The 24,064-nt window shown below is 36.2% G+C and overlaps 1 protein-coding gene across 3 annotated transcripts in view; it reads left to right on the plus strand.

Annotated features, from left to right (window-relative positions):
• The window catches only part of OSBPL8 (oxysterol binding protein like 8), a 192,660-nt gene that overhangs the window by 68,950 nt on the left and 99,646 nt on the right, over window positions 1–24,064 (plus strand). Inside the window, exon 3 of one of the 3 annotated variants that reach the window (XM_061206700.1) lies at window positions 22,239–22,275. The exons of the other annotated variants lie outside the window; for them this stretch is intronic. Within the exon in view, the coding sequence (XP_061062683.1) occupies window positions 22,239–22,275 (37 nt within the window). The remainder of the gene's footprint in view (window positions 1–22,238; window positions 22,276–24,064) is intronic. 3 annotated transcript variants of the gene reach the window in all.

The raw sequence follows: 24,064 nt of genomic DNA on the forward strand, positions 1-24,064 counted from the left end.
CAGAAATTTATTATCTTACAGTTCTGGATATCAGAAGTATAAAAGCAAGGTGTTGTGTTCATTCTGGAGGCTCTTATGGGAGAATTCATTCCTTTTTATCAGTGTCTAGAGGTTGCAATCTTTCATTGGCTCATGGCTACTTCCTCCTATTACTTCAACCTCTGGCTTTTGTTGTCACATCTACTGCTCACTCATCTTCTTGTTTCCTTCTTATAAGGACCCTTGTGATTACTTTGGGCCCACTCAGATAATCCAGAATAACTGCCCTGTCTCAAGATTTTTAACTTAATCACATCTGCAGAGTCCCTTGTATCAAGTAAGGTAACATTCACAGGTTGCAGGGATTGGAATGTGGACATCTTTGGGAGGCCATTATTCTGCCTACCACAGTCATTGTACTAACCTCTGGTGCATCCCAGTCTAGAGAAGTGGGTCCTGTTGCCAAATAATCCAAAATTGGGTAGTCTTCTGGGGCAACTCACCTGGGGAGTTGCCAGTTAGATTAAGGTCCTAAATTATGTAAATTCTTAGGTTGCAGAGATCTTCTTATGTAAAATAATAAAATAACTAGAAATTTTAGTTACCAATTTATTACCTACATACTTATTGTCTTTTATATTAAAATAACTTCATCTTCCTAATAGCTGCTTGCTAACTGTAACAGTTTACATTAATTACACATTCAAGAATGTTAATAGATATCTTTATTGAAGTCTTTATTATATAAAATTTCAAATATGTTTTTATAAATAAGATGAACTAGTATAATGAATTCTCATGTACCCATCACCCATCTTCAGCATTATCAACTCAGGTCAGTCTTGTTTCATGTATACTCCTGCCTTCCCACCCCATATATTTTTTTTTAATAAATTTATTCATTTTATTTATTTATTTTTGGCTGCATTGGGTCTTCATTGCTGCACGCGGGCTTTCTCTAGTTGCAGCGAGCGGGGGCCAGTCTTCATTGCGGTGTGCAGGCTTGTCATTGCAGTGGCTTCTCTTGTTGCCGAGCAGGGGCTCCAGGTGTGCAGGCTTCAGTAGTTGTGGCATGTGGGCTCTAGAGCGCAGGCTCAGCAGCTGTGATGCACAGGCCCAGTTGCTCCGTGGCATGTGGGATCCCCCCGGACCAGGGCTCGAACCCGTGCCCCCTGCACCGGCAGGCGGATTCTCAACCACTGCGCCACCAGGGAAGCCCCCACCCCATATTTTTTTGAGAAAATCCCATATACATCATTTTATTCATAAGTATTTCAGTATATATCTCTAAAATATAAAGACTTTTCTTTAAAACTTTAACCATAAATATCATTATTACTCTAAAAATGAGTAATTCGTTAATATAGTCAAATAACTAGTCATTGCTTAAACGTCCCTAATTGTCTTGTAAATTTCTTTTTATTGTCTTTGTGTTGGACTTGGTTTGTAAGTCACTTAAGTCTTTTTAAATCTTTTAAGTCTCTCCTGTATCTTCTTTTGATTTTTCCTTTTCAATTTTTAATTTTCCTTTTCAATTTATTGAGGAAATAAGGTAATTTGTCCTGTAGCGTTTCCCACAATCTGGATTTGCCCCCATGGTGATTGTTTAATGTGTTCTTCAGTTACTTATATTTCTTGCAAATTGGTCAGTAGACAGTTCTAATCTGAGGCTTGCTCAAATTCAGGTTCAATTTTTTATGACAGGAATACTTCATTGATGGTGTTCTGTATTACCATCAGGAGGCACATAATGTCTGATTTTCTCTCTTCTTGTGATAATAATGGCCATTGATGATTGTTGCTTAGATCTGTTAATTCAATAGGAGTATAAATTAACAGCAGTACTTAAATATTTGTAATGTTTGAACTTCCCAAGTGGGAAAATATCACTCAGTATTTCCTATTGTTTGAGCACTTAGATTCTTATTGTACCTTCTTTTTTTTTTTTTTTATACTTGTTAAAAGTTGTTCTTGATTGTATTAGAGGCTTGAATAATATAATGTAAACATTTTGCAGGTATATAATGGGACTCTTTAATAAGTTTGGGGAGCTAAATTAGAGAAAGGGTTAGCTTTGAAAAAGTAAAAGAAATAGCCAGTGGTCTACACAGTATATCAGTAGAATTCCAAGCCAGAAATCTTTTGTATTTCCATTATGCTTGGAGATTTTTGGAGTGTGTTCCTAGGACTATGGAACTCAAGATCTTTTCAGAGAATCTGTGAGGTCGAAATTATTTTTGTAGTAATGCCGTGGTACTTCATGTTATTTGCTTTGTTTCTCATTCTCTCGTGAACATACAGTGCACTTTTCCCAAGACTGTATGAGGTGTGATTATGCCATTGCTCTGCTGGCTAATGGAGTGTATGCTTGTGTATTCTTGTGTTTTCAAATTTTCTTAGTTTAATTTTTTCCTAAGCAGTGTTTTTTTTTTTTTTAATTTAAATAAACTTCATTTTTTAGAAGAGTTTTACAGAAATATTGTGAACAATTTTTAGGTTTACAGAAAAATTCTGAACATAGTACAGAGTTCTGTGTAGCTTGTACCCACTTTCCCCTATTATTAACGTAATAGTATGGTACATTTGCTACAATTAATGAATCCATATTGATACATTATTAACTGAAGTCCATAGTGTGTCTCAGATTTCCTTAGTTTTTACCTAATGTCCTTTTTCTATTCCAGAATCCCATCAGGGTAGCACTTTACATTTAGTCATCACATCTCCTTAAGACCCTCTTGGCAGTTACAATTTCTTTCTTTCTTTTTTTTTTTTAAATGATAAAATTCAACATTTATTCACAACAGAAATTCTCGGAAAAATAGGAATAGAGGTGAACTTCCTCACATGATAAAATAATCTACAAAAAAACCTACTATTAACGTTATTTTATTTTTTTAAATTAATTTTTATTGGAGTATAGTTGCTTTACAATGTTATGTTAGTTTCTACTGTACAGCAAAGTGAATCAGCTATACATATACATACATCCCCTCTTTTTTTGGATTTTCTTCCCATTTAGGTCACGACAGTGCATTAGGTAGAGTTCCCTGTGCTATACAATATGTTCTCATTAGTTGTCTATTTTATACATAGTATCAATAGTGTATATGTGTCAATCCCAATCTCCCAATTCCTCCCACCACCCCCTTCCCGTTTGGTATCCATATATTTGTTCTCTACGTCTGTGTCTCTATTTTTGCTTTGCAAATAAGATTGTCTATACCATTTTTCTAGATTCCACATATATGCCCTAATATACGATATATTTTTTTCTCTTTCTGACTTACTTCACTCTGTATGACACTCACTAGGTCCATCTGCATCTCTACAAATGACCCAATTTCGTTCCTTTTTATGGCTGAGTAATATTCCATTGTATATATGTACCACATGTTCTTTATCCATTCCTCTGTTGATGGACATTTAGGTTGCTTCCATGTCCTGGCTATTGTAAATAGTGCTGCTGTGAACATTGGGGTGTGTGTGTCTTTTTGAATTATGGTTTTCTTTGGGTATATGTCCAGTAGTGGGATTGCTGGGTCATATGGTAGTTCTATTTTTAGTTTTTTAAGGAACCTCCATACTGTTTTCATAGTGGCTGTATCAATTTACATTCCCACCAACAGTGCATGAGGGTTCCCTTTTCTCCACACCCTCTCCAGCATTTATTGTTTGTAGATTTTTTGATGATGGCCATTCTGACTGGTGTGAGGTGATACCTCATTGTAGTTTTGATTTGCATTTCTCTAATAATTAGTGAGCATCTTTTTATGTGTTTGTTGGCCATCTGTATGTCTTCTTTGGAGAAATGTCTATTTAGGTCTTCTGCCCATTTTTGGATTGGGTTGTTTGTTTTTTGATATTGAGCTGCATGAGCTGCTTGTATATTTTGGAGATTAATCCTTTGTCAGTTGCTTTGTTGCAAATGTTATCTCCCACTCTGAGGGTTGTCTTTGCGTCATGGTTTCCTTTGCTGTGCAAAAGCTTCTGTGGTTCATTAGGTCCCATTTGTTTATGTTTGTTTTCATTACTCTAGTAAGTGGGTCAAAAAAGAGCTTGCTGCGATTTATGTCAAAGAGTGTTCTGCCTATGTTTTTCATCTAAGAGTTTTATGGCAGTTATAATTTCTTAAGACTTTACTTGTTTTTGATGACCTTGACAGTGTTGAGGAGTTCTGGTCAGATATTTTGCAGTGTCCCTCAATTGGAATTTGTCTGATGTTTTTCTTATGATTAGACTGGGTTTTTGGGAGGAGACCACAAAGGTAAAATGCCATTTCATCACATCATTATGGAAAAGTATACACTATCAACATGACTTATCACTTTTGATGTTGACTGTGATCACCTGGCAAAGATAGTGAATTTCTCACTTTTAATTTCTAATTCAGCAAATATCAATAAATATAATCCACATAAACAACAACTCTTTGGAGTCTTTGGTAATTTCTAGGAGTGGAAAGGGATCTGGAGACCCAAAAGTTTGAGAATTGCTCATTTAAACATTCAGTAGCTAACACTTTAAGGACAAATAATTGGCAGCTTACATGATGTGAAAAGAGGGACCCAGTAGTTGATTGGGTGTGTTGGAGGTGCAGGGGGAGTTGAGGTTGGAAAGAAGAATTATGATAGAGCCTTTAGGAATGAGAAGGTGATGATCGAGATAAAATTTGCCTATTTCATAATTGTACCTAGCATTCAGACATGATCTATATCAAGGAGTTTTTTTGTTTGTTTTTGTTTCTTTTTTCATTTTTATATTTAACAAATATTGGTTGAATGCTTATGTATTTTGTTTTATTAGATTTATTATTTTATCTGATTCATATCATCTGCAAATAATAGTTATTTTTTTCTTTTCAATCCTTATACAACTGAGCCTGTGGTTTTGTGTAGGTATGTCTAGGGGTGAGAGGTGGAGGAGTCTTTAAAGCCTTTTATATTTTTCCAGAAATTTATCCATTTTGTGGAGGTTTCAAAATTATTTAAGATTTAATATTTTTTATTTAAAAAATTCTCTGTTTGGGTCTCCTATTTTGTGAATATAGCACTTTTGCTTCTTTCATCTCTCTTAACTTCTGTATTTTCCATCTTTTCCTTTCTTTGTGCCTTTTTGTTGAATTCCTGTACCACTCTTCTGACTCACTAATTTATTATTGTATCATATTTCTTTTGCTGTTCAAATCTGCTGTATACTTTATTTCACCGTAATATTTTTATACCCAGTATTGCTAGCTGTTTTTTTGTGATTGCTTGGTCATGCTTCATTTTTTACAATATCCTCCAGTATCATTTTGAACGTATTTATTGTGGTTATTTTAAGTTTTTGATGGCTTTTGTTTACTAATTTTCTTTCCTTCTACTGAGATTGTTCAGTTTTCCTTCTCAGCACTTGGGCTTCTTAGGATATTAATTATTTTTGTTTGTGAGCTTGTACTTTCTTGGAAATAATATTCTCTTAGGAATATTAATTGCCTTATCTGATACTGTCCTAGATAGAAAGGTAAGAACCCAGGGACTTTTTGGTCTGTCTAGGGAATACATGTCTTAGGGTGAAGAATCTCTTGTTAAAATCATTGTTTCATTATTCCTCATTTGCTCCTTCCACTCATATATTCTGTTTCTTAGGGAATTTTTCTGTATTTCTGCTTTGGGCATAATTCTTTTCGACAAGCTGCCTCCCTAGTTGTAATCAGTTAGCTCGTTTGGGGGAAAGAACAGTGGAAGGTAGTGGTCAGCGTCTTTGCCTGCACTTGTTGTGTGCATACTGCAACTGATTTAAAAACCATTTAAAAACAAAAGTGTTTAAAACTTTGTTTAATGCCTCTGGTTGGTATTAAATCGTGTTCTGCCGTGGTGGTAAGGACAGAGTGGGCAGTGATCTGTCCGGTATTATAGAGAGAAAAAGGCCCAGAAAGATGGCTCCCAGGTCTTCCTCCTACTCTGGCCCGCTGGCCTTTCCTCCATCTGTGGTACTGCTCTCTGTCTGCTTGAAGCTTGCTCCCCATCCATCCATCTCTAGTGATGGGTTCAGGGAGGGTGTTAGTTACTTCACTGGTAAGTAACTCAGTTCCCATTTGCAAAAAAAGTTGGTTAACTTTCTTTTTGGCTTTGTGTTCCCTGTGTGAAGGTTGGCTGAGGTGGTGGCTGAAAGGGGACCAAAAACATCAAAAGAACAGCAGCCCTGTTGGACAGTTCATTTATATTAAGATCTTTGTGAGCTGTGACATGCCACAGTTTAAAAATCAGAAATCTGTTAAGGTAGCTAACTCCCAAGTAAATAGATTATGTCATTTACCCAATAGAAAGTTATTTGTTTTGCTAAATTAGACTTAAGGTGGAAACGTGGCTTTAAAGATTTATTATTTCTTTCAATATCCGTAACATTGCAGTCATTCAGATTTTAAAAGTATGGTTTGAAGGTTTTTCATAAGCATTATCATTTGCTGTTTCTACTAAGTTTTAAGACATGCAGATGCTTCTTATAAGCAGAATACAGTAAAAGCCAAGACATCCACAGCTCTACCTTTAACTCGTAATTAAAATTATGTGCATTAAGAATCTTAAATTTATTCCTGCTTTTTAAAAAAATAAAATGAGAGTCCCACAAAACCTCAGAAAGACATATGAAGGGTTAGAATTTCAGCATGTCGGAGATACATAAAGATAAAATTTGATTAAAAGTTCAAGAAAATCTCTACCTGTCCAACTGTCTAGTGAGAATAGAGCAATGAAGGGATATTTATCCAGACCTCACCTTAGTAGGTTTTCATTAACTTGTGACTACTTCAGAAGTCACCTTAAGTTTAATATGGTGAAAACAACAGCAATGGAGCAAGAAAGAGCTTGAGAGAGGGAATGAATTTACATATATGTATATGAATTTATATTTGTATGTGTGTATGTACATGTATATACACACACACACACACGTGAAATTTAATTTTAGCCGAACATATATCGAGTCTAGAAAAACAGCCTACCATCGTTTAACATATCTATACACATAGTACCTCGCCAGGTTTATGACTACACCATGTTTGGAGCATATTTTAGGTCTCAGAGGCAATATCGCTTGCTGCTTTAGGGGAATTAGTAGAAAATAAAGCTAGAGGAAATGAATAACAGCTAACATTTGTTAAATTTCTATAATGTGCCAGAGCTGTTCTAAGTACTTTGTAGATAAACTCATGTAATCTTCACATAACCCTATGAGATAATATAATTTACTGTCTCAGTAGTAAATAGATGAGGACCCAGAGAGTTAAGAAAGTCGCTCAGGGTCACACAACTAGTAAGTGGCAGAACTGGGATACATTTTGTCTCCAGAGGGTAAGCTTTAATCTTTTTCCTGTATTGCATCTCACCTATGATGTTAGAATCAGATTATACAGAACCTTGAATACTACTTTTACAGTTTGGGATTTTTGTTTTTAATGTAATGTCAAACCATTGAATTTTCTTTTTCTTTTTTTTTTTGGGTAGGGAAACAACCTGTTCAGAGTGTGGCTTAGGAAAATTATCTTGACAGAATTATGGATATTGGAGGGAGGGGCAACCAACTGAACATTAGAGTTATCTGGGGTGTTCTGAAAAATCCCAGTGCCCAGGCTGTTCAATTGAATTAGAATCTTAGAGAGTGAGACACAGACATCAGTACTTTTTAAAGTCTCCTAGGTGATTTCAATGCCCAACTAAAGTTGAGAACCGTAGAAATAGAGATGGTTAGCCCATGGAACAGTTAAAACCTGTCGGGTCATAGTAGCAAAACAGACAATCTGTCCCTTCTGGATTTTCCTTTTCCCCCTAGATTTCTAAAATCTTCACTTTCCCTATTTGGGTTACTGTATTTGTGTAGAGAAAAAACATTATTTTTTGCAGTCTTACTATGTGCCCTCACCGGGGCTTGATGTCTCACACACTTTCTCATTTAATTCCCTCCATAGTACTGTGAAGTAGATATTACTCTGTTTTTAGAGATGAAGAAACTGAGGCTAAAGGGGTTAGTAATTTTTCTAAGTCACATAAGTTCGTCAGTGGACCATGTTAGGATTCAAATACAGATACTCTGTTATTCATGTCATTGAACGTAAGGCTAATGTTTTTATGTTGTAAACTGATCTGTATTACACCTAGCCTTTTAAGCATCCCTTTAAAGTTTTTCCATACATTACCTAAAATAATGTATACTTTGAAAAATGTGCAATCCATGATGTATTTTATTTAACCCAGAGTTTTGTTCTCCTGTAACTAATTTTGACTTTTCTATCCAGGGTGAATTTTTTGGCATTTTGGCACCACATAGTTGCTGACACATGGAGAGGAGTTGCTGACTGCATTTTTATATGTGGTAGATATTATGAGTCACGGAGGGTGACATTTCCATATTATCATTAGCAGTCTTGCCTGTGGCTTGATCAACATAATTTACTAATGAATGATTTGTTAGAATAGAACTTCAGAAGGAAAGAAGGTATTTGTTATACAGTTCTTATGTCTTAATTCCTGGTCATGATTCATTATAGAATGTAGGCTCATGTATCTGTGTAAAGAATTGGTCAAAACGAAATTGCAGGTAATGTAAGCTCTTATTTCAAACTGAAACTCGAAATTATGTAAACAGGTCATAAGATTAAGCATCATACACTGAAATATTTATGTACGTGAGCTGCCTCATATAACCAGCTATCATACCTAGCCTGGCATGACAGTGATGTGATAACATGGTTTCTGTTGAGCTGTTATTTCATAACCTTTTCAGGTAACTATGGATGGTTAGGTCAGATATAGAGGAAAATGTTAATGAGGTCAAATGCCAAGGTCATCGGTTTAATTCTTTTAGTGGACAGTTAACTTTTTTCTTATTTTATAAATACAGACTTCACCAGCAGTCTCACATTAGTTACAACTGACATCACATTGATTGATTTTGAACTTCCTTTGTATGTGAAGATCTTGATGAAGGAGGTTGGTTTAAACCTGGCAAGAGACCACTAGTACCAGAAGAAATATAATTTATGCTCCATTACAAAAAACCGGTGGTGAATCTGTAACAGTGTCACTTATGAAGGACAGAATTATTTAAGAAAAAGCATGGGAGAATTTCTAGCAATGGACTTCAGGCATATGATGGCCAAAAACTAATAGTGGAAGAAAATACAAATATACTTTAAATTACAGCTAAGGATGTTCTTAGGATTGAGGTAATTTTCTATGTTGAATTGTTAGTATAACAGAATTTTAGTACTGTAACAGATGTCATGAGCAAATAAGAAAACTAAATTCAAAATATTTATTCAAGTTTACCTAGGAAATACTGATCGACTTAGGTTTAGAACTCAGATTTCGTGGTTCTAGCCCATATTAGTTCTTTGCATATCTATTTTAAGCATGCAGAATGTTAAATTTTGGAAAATACAAAGATGAGCAAGACTTGTTTTTTGTCATAGGAGAATTGAAACTAATTCCTTTAATAAACAGAGGAACTCAATGAACTACATATGTATAATAAATTCTTTGCTAGGTATTAGGGTTATAATACTGACTGAGCCTTTTTTTCATTCATGCATTTATTCATTCATTCATTCAGTGTTTGTTGAGTGTCTACCATGTGCCAGGCTCTGTTTTAATCTTAAAGGATTCGACAGTGAACAGAATAGACAAAGTTCCTACTCTAGTGGAGTTAACATTCCATTGGAGAAGGACAAAAAATATACATAAATATATACTGTGCTGTGTGATGATTGTTGTGATGAAAAATAAAGCAGGGTAAGGAAGATAAAGAGTACCAGAATTGGAGATAGGTGTTGCTATTTTCTAGGAATATCATGGAAATCTTCTGATGAAGTGACTTTTAAACAGAGTCCTAAAGGTAGCTTTCTAGGCAGAGGTAAGAAGCAAGTGTGAAGCTCACAAATCTTTTATGCAGACTGGTGGTTGGGCTGTAAGTGTTGAGGTTTAGGGGAAAGGTGAGTCAGGGGTCTTTCTACCTCCTCACTCAGGAAGATGGAAGTGCAGGTCCCTAGGAACACATGGAGCTCTATGGCTGCCCGCTGCACTTCTGCCTGATAGAAGGATGCAGTGACAAAACAGATGGAGTATCCCTTTGTTATGCCTGGCGTAGGAAGTCAGGAATACCCTTACCAAGGATGTGCTATTTTTTCTGGGATAATGAGAATGAGTGTACCAGGAGAGTGATTGGGATGGCCCTAAGGGGCTGGAGTTCAGGAGAGGTTAAGGTGGGAAACTAATTTGGGGAGTTGTCAGTGAATAGAATCCATAAAAATCAAGTCAGTGGAATCATTCATGGAAAGCATGTTGCATGGGGACAAAAGAGATTCTAGGCTGCAACCTTGGGGAATAACTATCTTAAGGGAGAAGAAGGGGAAGGGGGCCAGGCACAAAGAGGAAAGGAGAGAAGGGAGAGAAAATAGCTTGGAAATTAAGGAAGGGGGGAGAGTTTTGAGAAAAGGAGTGGTCAACAATGACAAATGCTAGAGAGTGGTCAGTGGGTTGAGCTGGGGAGAGGTAAGGTTGTGCTAGACTTGAATTGTCCAATAGTTCTATTTGACAACACTGTAACTAGACCATTGTAATATTAGGAAAAAAGTTAAATAACAAATTAATTTTTACCTATTTATGGTAGCAGTAGAGGAAATACTATGAGATAACTATGCATTGTTAAAGAACTGGTATTAGAAAGTCAGTGTTGGGGAAAGATAAACTTCAGCTTGAACTTTGGTAGCAGAATTGGTAATTTGAGTTGAGCCTTCAAGGCAGGGAACTTTTGAGCTATTGAACAGGGAAGCAAAAACAATGTAGGGAGAATATTGCAGATTGCTCTGAGCAATCAGTTTTACTAGACAGATAATTTAGATAAGTGAAATTTTGGAGTTGCAAGGCTGTCTCATAGGAGATCAGAACATTTCTGTAGAATGAATAATTGGGTCAAATTGTAGACGATTTAAATATCAGGGTTGGGGCTTTTTTTCCTAAAGAATGGGTGCTATCAAATACTTTTAAGTGGAGGAGCAACATGGCCCAAGTGATAGGTTAGGGAATTAACTTAGTAAATTAATCATTCCCTTCTTGGTCCTTTCTTAGTCTTTGTCATTTATTGTACCACTCAGTAATTCTGCCTTATGTCTGTATAATGCTTTAACAAAAATTTATAAAGTACACTCATGTAAACTATTATTAAGCCTCACAACAACTTTGGAAAGTTGTAAGGTTTAATAACTGTGTATTCACAGAGGAGAAAATAAACTTCAGAACAGCTAAATGACTTGCTAATGATAGGTCTGGCTTGAATAATGAGTAATATTGGGTAGATTGGGTGGAGATAACTTACCTTAAAGTCAAATGAATTACTGTACTACAGTATATACAGTCTTCAGTATATGGTGATATTCTTAGCAATAGGGACCATGTCTTTATTGTGTGTTTGAACTTCAGTATTTAGTATAGTAGGTAAATGAGTAAGGTAAGACTGAGTGCAGGGACATCTATTAGAAGGAAGTTGCAAAAGTTGAGAAATGTGGTGATGTGGGTCTGGCCTGGTTAGTATTAATGGGAATTGAAAGAAAGGACTAGATGTGAGATAGATATTGTCTAGGTAAAATTAATTAGAATTTAATGACTTAATTAGATGTTGGGGGGAAAATAGAGTCTCAGTGACTCTATTTTGTCTCCCTAGGTAGGTTTATTCCTAGGTATTTTATTCTTTTTGTGGCAAAGGTAAATGGGAGTGTTTCCTTAATTTCTCTTTCAGATTTTTCATCATTTGTGTATAGGAATGCAAGAGATTTCTGTGCATTGATTTTGTATCCTGCAACTTTACCAAATTCACTGATTAGCTCTAGTAGTTTTCTGGTGGCATCTTTAGGATTCTCTATGTATAGTATCATGTCATCTGCAAACAATGACAGTTTTACTTCTTCTTTTCCAATTTGGATTCCTTTTATTTCTTTTTCTTCTCTGATTGCCGTGGCTAGGACTTCCAAAACTATGTTGAATACTAGTGATGAGAGTGGACATCCTTGTCTTGTTCCTGATCTTTCTCCTTTTTCATTTCTAATTTTATTGATTTGAGTCCTCTCGCTGTTTTTCTTGATGAGTCTGGCTAATGGTATATCAATTTTGTTTATCTTCTCAAAGAACCAGCTTTTAGTTTTATTCATCTTTGCTGTTGTTTTCTTTGTTTCTATTTCATTTATTTCTGCTCTGATCTTTATGATTTCTTTCCTTCTGCTAACTTTGGGTTTTGTTTGTTCTTCTTTCTCTAGTTCCTTTAGGTGTAAGGTTAGATTGTTTATTTGCGATTTTTCTTGTTTCTTTAGGTAGGCTTGTATAGCTATAAACTTCCCTCTTAGAACTGCTTTTGCTGCATCCCATAGGTTTTGGATCGTCGTGTTTTCATTGTCATTTGTCTCTAGGTATTTTTTGATTTCCTCTTTGATTTCTTCAATGATCTCTTGGTTATTTAGTAACGTATTGTTTAGCCTCCATGTGTTTGTGTTTTTTACGTTTTTTTCCCTGTAATTCATTTCTAATCTCATAGCGTTGTGGTCAGAAAAGATGCTTGATATGATTTCAATTTTCTTAAATTTACTGAGGCTTGATTTGTGACCCAAGATGTGATCTATCCTGGAGAATGTTCTGTGTGCACTTGAGAAGAAAGTGTAATCTGCTGTTTTTGGATGGAATGTCCTATAAATGTCAATTAAATCTATCTGGTCTATTGTGTCATTTAAAGCATGTGTTTCCTTATTTATTTTCATTTTGGATGATCTGTCCATTGGTGTAAGTGAGGTGTGAAAGTCCCCCACTCTTAATTGTGTTACTGTCGATTTCCTCTTTTATAGCTGTTAGCAGTTGCCTTGAGGTGCTCCTATGTTGGGTGCATATATATTTATAATTGTTACATCTTCTTCTTGGATTGATCCCTTGTTCATTATGTAGTGTCCTTCCTTGTCTCTTGAAACATTCTTTATTTTAAAGTCTATTTTATCTGATATGAGTATTGCTACTCCAGCTTTCTTTTGATTTCCATTTGCACAGAATATCTTTTTCCATGCCCTCACTTTCAGTCTGTATGTGTCCCTAGGTCTGAAGTGGGTCTCTTGGAGACAGCATATATATGGGTTTGTTTTTGTATCCATTCAGCAAGCCTATGTCTTTTGGTTGGAGCATTTAATCCATTCATGTTTAAGGTAATTATCGATATGTATGTTCCTGTTACCATTTTCTTAATTGTTTTGGGTTTGTTTTTGTAGGTCCTTTTCTTCTCTTGTGTTTCCCACTTAGAGAAGTTCCTTTAGCATTTGTTGTAGAGCTGGTTTGGTGGTGCTGAATTCTCTTAACTTTTGCTTGTCTGTAAAGCTTTTGATTTCTCCATTGAATCTGAATGAGATCCTTGCCGGGTAGAGTAATCTTGGTTATAGGTTCTTCCCTTTCATCACTTTAAGTATATCATGTATATCTTGATATACTTAAGTATATCACTTCCTTCTGGCTTGTAGAGTTTCTGCTGGGAAATCAGCTGTTAACCTTATGGGAGTTCCCTTGTATGTCATTTGTCGTTTTTCCCTTGCGCTTTCAATAATTTTTCTTTGTCTTTAATTTTTGCCAATTTGATTACTATGTGTCTCGGCATGTTTCTCCTTGGGTTTATCCTGTATGGGACTCTCTGCACTTCCTGGACTTGGGTGGCTATTTCCTTTCCCATGTTAGGGAAGTTTTCGACTATAATCTCTTTAAATATTTTCTCTGGTCCTTTCTCTCTCTCTTCTCCTTCTGGGACCCCTATAGTGCGAATGTTGTTGCGTTTAATGTTGTCCCAGAGGTCTCTTAGGCTGTCTTCATTTCTTTTCATTCTTTTTTCTTTATTCTGTTTTGCAGCAGTGAATTCCACCATTCTGTCTTCCAGGTCACTTATCCGTTCTTCTGCCTCAGTTATTCTGCTATTGATTCCTTCTAGTGTATTTTTCTTTTCAGTTACTATATTGTTCATCTCTGTTTGTTTGTTCTTTAATTCTTCTAGGTCTTTGTTAAACATTTCTTGCATCTTCTCTATCTTTGCCTCCATTGTTTCTCCGAGGTCCTGGATCATCTTCACTATCATTATTCTGAATTCTTTTTCTGGAAGGTTGCCTATCTCCACTTCATTTAGTTGTTTTCCTGGGGTTTTATCTTGTTCCTTCATCTGGTACATAGCCCTCTGCCTTTTCATCTTGTCTATCTTTCTGTGAATGTGGTTTTTGTTCCACAGGCTGCAGGATTGTAGTTCTTCTTGCTTCTGCTGTCTGCCCTCTGGTGGATGAGGCTATCTAAGAGGCTTGTGCAAGTTTCCTGATGGGAGGGACTGGTGGTGGGTAGAGCTGACTGTTGCTCTGGTGGGCAGAGCTCAGTAAAACTTTAATCTGCTTGACTGCTGATGGTGGGGCTGGGTTCCCTCCCTGTTGGTTGTTTGGCCTGAGGCAACCCAACACTGGAGCCTACATGGGCTCTTTGGTGGGGCTAATGGCAGACTCTGGGAGGAATCACGCCAAGGAGTACTTCCCAGAACCTCTGCTGCCAGTGTCCTTGTCCCCGCAGTGAGCCACAGCCACCCCCCGCCTCTGCAGGAGACCCTCCAACACTAGCAGGTAGGTCTGGTTGAGTCTCCCCTGGGGTCACTGCTCCTTCCCCTGGGTCCCAATGCGCACACTACTTTGTGTGTGCCCTCCAGAGTGGAGTCTCTGTTTCCCCCAGTCCTGTCGAAGTCCTGCAGTCAAATCCCACTAGACTTCAAAGTCTGATTCTCTAGGAATTCCTCCTCCTGCTGCCGGACCCCCAGGTTGGGAAGCCTGACGTGTGGCTCAGAACCTTCATATAAGTGTTCTCCAGTCTGTGAGTCACCCACCCAGCAGTTGTGGGATTTGATTTTACTGTGATTGCACCCCTCCTACCGTCTCATTGTGGCTTCTCCTTTTTCTTTGGATGTGGGGTGTCTTTTTTGGTGAGTTCCAATGTCTTCTTGTCGATGATTGTCCAGCAGCTAGTTGTGATTCTGGTGTTCTCACAAGAGGGAGTGAGAGCACGTCCTTCTACTCCGCCATCTTGGTTCAGGGCGTGTTAACAGAATTTTAAAACCAGAAGTTAATTTGCAATAATGTCTGAACATACAGGTAGGAATATGTTGGGGTGAAGTTTTGGAGATAGGCTAGGTCTGAAGAAGAAACTTGAAAGTTGTCTGAATAAAGGTAACAAATGAGCCTTGATTAAGAATGGAATCTGCAGGAAGAGAGCAGGTAGAGAGAAAACAACAAATAGTTGAGGATTGAGCATTGGTTAAGGTCACTTGCTTGTTGAATTGGAGGACCAAGTGGAGGTAGGAAATTAGGAGAAAGGAAGCCAGAGCAGTGGAGTATTTTAGAAACTACAGGAGGAGAGGGCTTGCGTGGAAAGGAGGAGAGGGCTTGAGTGGTGGAAGGGCTGATATAATTAAATATATGCAAGGAGGATAAGAACTGTGAAAAAGCCCCAGAACATGTCTGAGAAGACTTCACGGGTTGACAGATTGATTGTAATTTTCTGAAGCCTCGGGATTTTTTTTTAATGATTTAGTTTCCAGTGTACACATACTGGTAAACATACTATTGCACTTTTTTTTTTTTTGCTACTTTTTAAAAGATTAATGCACCACTTAATTCATTTGATAAACTGTGCGTGCTCTCTAGATTCAGATTTAGGTATACGAAATTAAATCACTCCTGAGAAAATTTGTCTTTTTTTTTAGATCTTGCCATTTACAGAAGTTGCTGAAGTTCAAGAGACAGAGAGTAATATATGGTATTATATTCAAAATGTTAACATTTTTGTATTTTTTTTTAGAATTTCAAGTTAGATTCTTAAAATATATTTTCCACTATGTTTAATCATAGATGATTATGCCAGTATAAAACGTAGCTAATATAGATCGAAAAGATCACTTTGAAAATTGTGTTTTCATTTTTCCAATATGTAAATAGATTTAATCTTTTATGACTATAAAAATAATGCATACCAATGTGGCATATTTAAACAATAAAGAAAAATATAATAAATAAAATTCTACCTTCTAGAGGTAACCACTGTTTTTATTTTGGTGGCATATGTGTGTTCATATGTGTATATCTTACACATGAAATTTCATAAAAGTGGAGTCATATCATACAAACTTCTTTATAACCTACTTTAAAAAAAATTTATTTTACTGAAGTATAGTTGATTTATAATGCTGTGTTAATTTCTGCTGTATAGCAAAGTGATTCAGTATAAGCTACTTTTAAAAGCCAATATATAATGAATGTTTTTCAGTCCCTGAAAAAAAAACCAAACTATAATGACTACATAGTATTTTATTATGTGAATATTATTATTTATTTAATTCCCTGTTTTAAGTAGACTACTATAAATGATGTGATCAATATGCTTGAACACATCTTTTAGTATACATTCCTAGTGGTGGAATTGCTGTATCAAAAATGTAACTGCCTGGCAGATCAGATCATATTCTCTAACAGCGATAAACTCTAGTCCCAGAAAAATATTCCCTTAAAATCTCTCCTGTAAAACTCAAGGATAAAATGTGCACATGTGTGTTTTGCAAACGATTGCAGGAATATGAAAAAATTCATTTAAGTGTAGAGTGATGACTCCTGTTTAAAGAACAAACAAATCTCAGCTGCATTGTATATCCCTCATTGAAGTTTCTTACTCTAAGAGCCAAAGATAATACTAAGTAGAACATTCTTTTTTTTTTTTAATTTTCTGTTTTTTAAAAAATGTATTCTACTTTTTAAAAAAAATTTTTGGCTGCACTGGGTCTGTGCTGCTGTGTGCTGGCTTTCTCTAGTTGCAGTGAGCGGGGGCTACTCTTCGTGTTGGTGTGCGGGCTTCTCACTGCGGTGGCTTCTCTTGTTGCGGAGCACGGGCTCTAGGTGCGTGGGCTTCAGTAGTTGTGGCACACGGGCTTAGCTGCTCCGCAGCATGTGGGATCTTCCTGGACCAGGGCTCGAACCCGTGTCCCCTGCATTGGCAGGTGGATTCTTAACCACTGCACCACCAGGGAAGTCCAAGCACTCTTTAGATGTTTTATATAATTCTTCTTCAGAATTGTGGCTTCCGAGAGCCCACTGAAGTAGGATTGCTTCTCTGAGTACAAGTTGATCAACTGTATTGGGGGAAGAGGTGCCATCTGCTTGAAATTTTATTTTTAAGCTCTACTTACATCAGTGCTTGATAAGCTATTTGTACTTTCTCTTAAGCTCAACAGGTGAGTCAAATCAATAAAACAGGGAGGTGCCGTGCTAAAGGCAATGAAATCAAGCTATAGACCTCGTGGTATTGTTTCTGTACTATATATATAGGGTGGCCATCTGTCCTGGATTGCTCAGGACTGAGGGGTTTCTCAGGTTGAAGGGTGAGTTCATAATCATTATGAACTTCTACCTCTTCCTTTACATTTCTTAAAGATCACAAGTTTTATGCTAATTATAGATGGCATGGCAAATATTTAGAAGTACATTAAAGTAAAATCACATTGTTTGTATTATGCTCTTTTCCTGATATTTGTAGACTAAAATCAGTAAAGATTTAGATAATGGCTATATTTCATGCTTTTATTTAAAGTACTGGTAGTATGTTCTTGAATACTAAGTAGAAAAATTCTAGGCATGTTACTATTTTATTATTTTTCAGCTCATGCTTTCTGCCAAAGTAGAGAATTTATTTATATGATAAAAAATTTGAGATGACTCTATGGACATTGTTCAAGGGATAAATTGTAAACATGGTAAGTTGCTCAGAGAGAGAAAATGTTTCTGTCATATCTTAAATGCTCTTTTTCTGAACAAGCTGAGGAGAAAGTTCCTGGATTCTTTGAAATTCTAGTAGTATTTTGGTTCTCTAACAAAAGCCAAGAAGAGTGGCTAGCTTTTTATTTTTTAAAATATCTTAAAAGGTACTTGTATAGAGCATTTCCACATCAATACTTCCACATCGTCTTTATTCATGGGTTATAAAACATGGAACTGCACAAATTAGGCCCAATCCTAAAAGCAGTAAGAATAAGAAGTGTAGTGTGCACTTCAGCAGTGTGTAGAAGACTTCAGTGATGTCAGTTACTTGGTAAAATTGATATGTAATCTTCAATTACTTATATCTTGTTTCCCAGTTAGCATCACTTGCAAATAATTCTGGGAGGATGATTTCACTTGCATCTCAACTTAATGCCTTTTTATCCACGTCCTTCTGGGAAAGGTTTCTGAAGTGAAGCTTATTTTTCATTGTGTTTCTGCTTCTATTTGTAGTGTTTCAGCTTAATTCTTAGTTCTGTTGTTCCATTATAATATATGTTTTCTGGAGGCTGTTCTTTTATCCTGTGGCATTTTTCAATCTCCTGTGATGAAGCCATTCAGATCATATACCCTAACTATCACACATACCATAATTTATACTATTTTCTTACCAACCTAAACCTTTCCCTGTACAGGTCTGTGTGTCTAGCTGCCTACTTGACATTTTGACTTAGATGTCTGACAGGCATTTCAAACGTAACCTATTCCAAACTGAGCTACAGTTGGCCCTCCATATCCGAGGGTTCTGCATCCACAGATTTAGCCAACTGCAGATGGAAAGTATTTGGGGGAAAAAAATTCCAGAAAGTTCCAAAAAGCAAAACTTGGATTTGCCCCATGCTATAAGCTATTTACATAGCATTTTCATTGTATTTACAACTATTTACATAGCATTTACTTTGAATTAGATATTATAAGTAATCTAGAGATGATATAAAGTATATAGAGGATATACATGGGTTATATACAGATAGTACACCATTTTATATAAGGGACTTGAGCATCCGCAGATTTTGGTATTGTGGTGGGGTGGGTGTGTGAGGTGTCTTGGAACCAGTTCTCTCTGGATACCAAGGGATGATTGTACCTATATTTCTCCCTGTAAACTAGCTTGTCTCACTGTCTTTTCCATCTCAGATTATGGCAGTTCATCCTTCCAGGTGCTCAGACTCCAACACTTGACATCATTTTGATTCCTTTTTTTCTTTTACCTCATGCTTGGCCTGTTTGGAAATCCTGTTGACCTTACCTTCAAAATATATTTAGAACTTAACTACTTCTCATCACTCTCACTGCTCCCATCTTGGTCCAAGTCTCCTTCATCTCTCCCCTAGATTATTGCAGTAACCTCTGAACTGATAATACCCTTGTCCCTCTGGTCTATTCTCAACATAGCAGCCAGAGCAGTCGTGTTAAAACATAATCATGTATGTTACTCCTTTTCTCAGAACCATCCAGTGGCTCCCTATTTCATTCAGAATAAAACAGAAGCCTTGACTAGGTCCTATAAAGTCCTACAGCTGTTTACTTCTTTGACTTCATCTGCTCCTCTCCTACTTGCCTTGTTTCCAGCCCTCTGGCCTTCTCACTATTCTCCAAACACTCCAGTCTTGCTATCCAAGTACTCTACTCTGTACTTGATCCTCCCTCTCCCTGGAGTACTCTTCCCCTTTAAGTCCTTATGGTAAGTTTCCTCATTTTGTTCAGTCAGCTTGGTAGTGAAGCCTTCTTAGGCCACCCTATCTAAAACTTTAACTCCATCTTCCCTAACATTTTATGTCTTCATTTTCTGTTTATTTTTCCTTAGTATTTATACTATATAATATACATCAAAATTTTACTTGTTTATTATGTTATTGTTTATCTTCCCTACTATAACTACCACAAGGACAGGATTTTTGTCTGTTGTGTTCACTGCTATATTTCTCAGTGCCTAAAATGATACCTGTCTATATAGTAGGTACTCAGTGAATATTTGGATGGATGGATGGATGATGGATCAATGATAAGAATAGACAGTGTTTACTTTGATTATTCTCCAGTGCCTCAGTCTGAGAAAAATATTGGATTAATACGATACATTCAGATTTATATGACACCAATATGCCTGAGGATATAATGTTGAAAGCATAATTTTAAATAAATGTCCAGAAGCTGTTGTATATGCTAGGGATTATTTTCTGGGAGTAAATATATAAGGAGTACAGCTGCACAGAAGATGACATAGTGCTTTTAATCAACAAAATCTGAGAATTATATCATACAAAACTGTACAATGAAAGTGAACTTGATCTTTTATCCTAAGTAGAAGACCAGCTCAAAAGCTTCAAATGTGACTGGCCCTTGTGAAATTAAATACTCTTAACTATGTAAATATGGTTAGAATCATTGCTTTCCTTTAGGAAGTTACAGGTAAATCTAGGGGAACTGGTAATTATTCATATCAGTACAGGAAGATTTTTCTAAAAGATGTCTATGAAGGATTTGTAAAGTTTGCCATAGTTGTCTCTGTCAGGTTCCGAACTCCCTTCAGTTTTCCAATATTGTATTAGTTATTTATTGGTATATAACAAATCATCCCAAAATTAAATGGTAGTAAACAAGCATTTATTATCTTACAATTTCAGTGAGTCAGGAATTTAAGAGCAGCTTTGCTAGGTGTCTCTAGCTCAAAATCTTGCATATGGTTGCAATCAAGCTACTGGAGAGTGGGAGCTGCCGCTGAGGGGGTCAGGGGAGGCGAGAGAGTCATTTCCAAGGTCACTTAGGGTTTGTGGACAGACCTCAGTTCCTTTGCCTCATGGGCCTTTTTACAGGGTTGCCTCATGATGCAGCAGCTGGCTTTTCCCAGGATGATCTATCTAGGAGAGAGCAAGAGACCGCAAACAAGATTGAAGTCATAGACTTGTTACAGTCTAATTTTGGAAATGACATCCTTTCACCTCTGCCATTTTCTGTTCATTAGAAGTGATTCAGCAAGTCCAGTATATGCTCAAAGAGAGGGGATTATACACCAAAAAGTGGGGATCACTGGGGCCATTTTAGAGGTTGCCTGCCACAAATACTTTAATCTCTTCCCAAATGCTTGCTAGCTGTAATGGATTTGAGCACAATTATTTCGTTGTCACTAAAGCTGTATTTTTTTTTAGTTTATCTGTGAAACTGAAATCAGTTTATAGAAGAATGAATTTAAATGGACAACTAGAAAAAATGAATAGAGCAAATGCCTTTAAAGGCATTAGAACATAATTTTAAGCGTTGTGAAATAACCATCACTTTAGGGAAGTAACAGGGCCAAGATTTTTTTTTCCCTAGGAGGCAACAGAAGCCCCAAAGCAAACAACTGCTACTTTTTTTTTTTTTTTTGATCAAAACCAGTTAAGATTCCGCATTCCCTTTAAAGAAGACCAAACAACAATGTCATTAGTGGTGGGAACTTTTTGTTTGTTTGTTTCTTCACTTCTGATACATTTCCATGTTTGGTATTTGAAATGAAGGAGAGAGCTAAGGACTCTGTTCCTGCCAAGGGAGACCAAAGCACTTGTCTATAGGTGACATTTAGTGTAATGCTGTTTATTAAAATAGTTACTACACAAAGGTCAGCAGTCTTTTTCCTGTTTCTTTTAGTTGATTGCAAGTTAATCATTTAAGAATTGGATCTTCTGACTTCCTAGAGACTAGTAGCTCTAGATTATATGCTTGATATTAGTGGGTCCTAAGAAAGTTTTGTGTAACTTAATAAAATTTATTGTTCTTCTAATCAATACTCCTCTTTGTTTTTTTGCCATTTGAGAAAAAAATTTGTTCCACTTTGTTGATGTCTCTGTAAAAGCTCTTTGCACATGCTTGGCATAATATAAGCACTCAGTAAACTCCTTTCTTTATGTAGAAGAAACATCCTGAATTTCTATGTAGTGTTAAGTGCTTTCATGGCATGCAGAACTAATATTTAATAGTGCATGGGTGTTATGTATTTTTAAGCCACTTGAATTTAAAGAATGAATAACTTTTTGGCTGTCCTTTACATTTCTAAATAATTTTTTGTCACTCCTAACCCATATCTTGAATTATAGTTGAAAGTAATTTTTCACTTGAGTAATTTTCAAAACAAAATACTTGGGTGATTTCATTTTTCTCTTTCCACCTTCATTTTCCAAAATTAAAGCAAACAGTGCCTAATCCAAGGTCTTATTATGTGTGGAAAAGAAAATTCCTTGCGAATTATGATTATTAGAATTGATATGCATGTGCTTTCTACTTATAAACTAATGCTGTTTTCCTTGTCCTTTTGTTTCACTGCTGCTTCAATCCTGATACATTTTGCTTCTTCCTGGTTTGGATTGTATTTGTTTGCTGCTCAATTACCCTGCATTAAAAGCTTCTTGGTGATAGCAAAGATGTCCTTGGGCCATCAAGTAAGTAGCTAAAGTTTGAATGGCATGTTTGGAGACATGATAATATTTTGATGTGTACTTAGAAAAGGCATATGGTATTTCCATTTTGGTTATTAAGTCTTCTGCTTTTCTTTCCAGGCATTGAAATATAAAGTAAAGAATATAAATGATCATTCACTACGCATCTGTTGTCCGTGTCCATCTGAGATTGATAGTGTTTGTATATTTACATCTTGATTATCTGAAGATGGATTATTTATTTAGCCAGTTATCTAATTCATAATTTATAAATTCAAAATTCCTAAGTTATGAATTAATACTTCTTTATAGTATCCTTTCTACAATCATCACAAAACATAGATCAGAGTACTTTGAGGCTGGATATAATACAACAAATTCACTGCCATATGAAAGTGAGAAATACTGTCTTATTTTGTCAGAAGTTTTACATAATAGATAATTTGGTTATGAAAAGTTTTTATGTATACTTTGGCGATTTCATAAGTGACCTGTTTTATCTAGGGATTTAGAAGATACACCCTTTAAATTTATGTCCAAAAAAATTTTTTTTGACCAGACGCTGTGCTAGCTTCAGGGGATACACGATGAATAAAACATGTGCCATGCCCTTAAGACCATTATATACTAGTAGGGGAGTTAGACTCATGAATACATAATTTCAAAGCTTTGTGACATATTAAAAGTCATAGAATTACTGAGGTGAATGAAACTTCAGAGATCATTTAATAAAGCATTAATTTTGTAGATGAAGAGCCTGAAGCTAAGAACTTAAATATCTAAGGAGTTAGAATTGGTTGCTAGTTCAATATGTCATCTTCTGGTTTTCAGAAATCAGAATGAAACTATCATTTTACTGAATTCAAGTCTAACCAAATAATTAAGATATTACTGCATCATAAATCAGACAAAGATTTTAACTTTATTCAAGACCAATGTGGAAATTATATCAATTTAGGATGTTTTAGTATTTATTCCTAAATAATTGACTGTTGTAAGTCAGTTCACCACTTTGGGGCTCATTTTTTTTATTGGCTAAAGAAGGGACTGAGCAAGATAATGGCCAAGTTTCTTCTACTTGTAAAATACTTTGGTCTAGATCAGTTGCTGTTTGTCTCTAATAATGGTTATAGTATGTTTGTGATTTTGTTTTCTGAGAAGAGAGGTAATTTAAAGTAATATGCGAAAATTCCTTTTTTATTCTAATTGCAACAATTCATAGTATTTTAAATATATTGTTTATTATACATCTAGCATTATTAGAATAGTAAAATTTAAAAGTAGAAAAAGTATACAAATCCCAAAACATCTTTATGCTTTCTTGTTCAGCCTTACTTGTGATACCTGGTAGATATTTTCAATGCATTTTTCTGTTACTTTAATTACCTCATATATTTAGATGTTGGCTCAGGTGAACTGATTGGCACTGCTGAACTTTACAAATAGAATTGCATTTTTAGAAATTTATTGTGGTTATATATTTTAAGCATATGTAAATTAAAATATACAACATATAGTAGAGATGAGTTTATATTGTATTCTGCCAACTGTTAAAAGACCGAGGCTGGGGGGCTTCCCTGGTGGCGCAGTGGTTGGGAGTCTGCCTGCCGGTGCAGGGGACGCGGGTTCGGGCCCTGGTCTGGGAGGATCCCACATGCCGCGGAGCGGCTAGGCCCGTGAGCCACAACTACTGAGCCTGCGCGTCTGGAGCCTGTGCTCCTCAACAAGAGAGGCCGCGATAGTGAGAGGCCCGCGCACCGCGATGAAGAGTGGCCCCTGCTTGCCGCAACTG

Source organism: Eubalaena glacialis, chromosome 11 (assembly GCF_028564815.1).
Source record: "Eubalaena glacialis isolate mEubGla1 chromosome 11, mEubGla1.1.hap2.+ XY, whole genome shotgun sequence".
NCBI lineage: Eukaryota > Metazoa > Chordata > Mammalia > Artiodactyla > Balaenidae > Eubalaena > Eubalaena glacialis.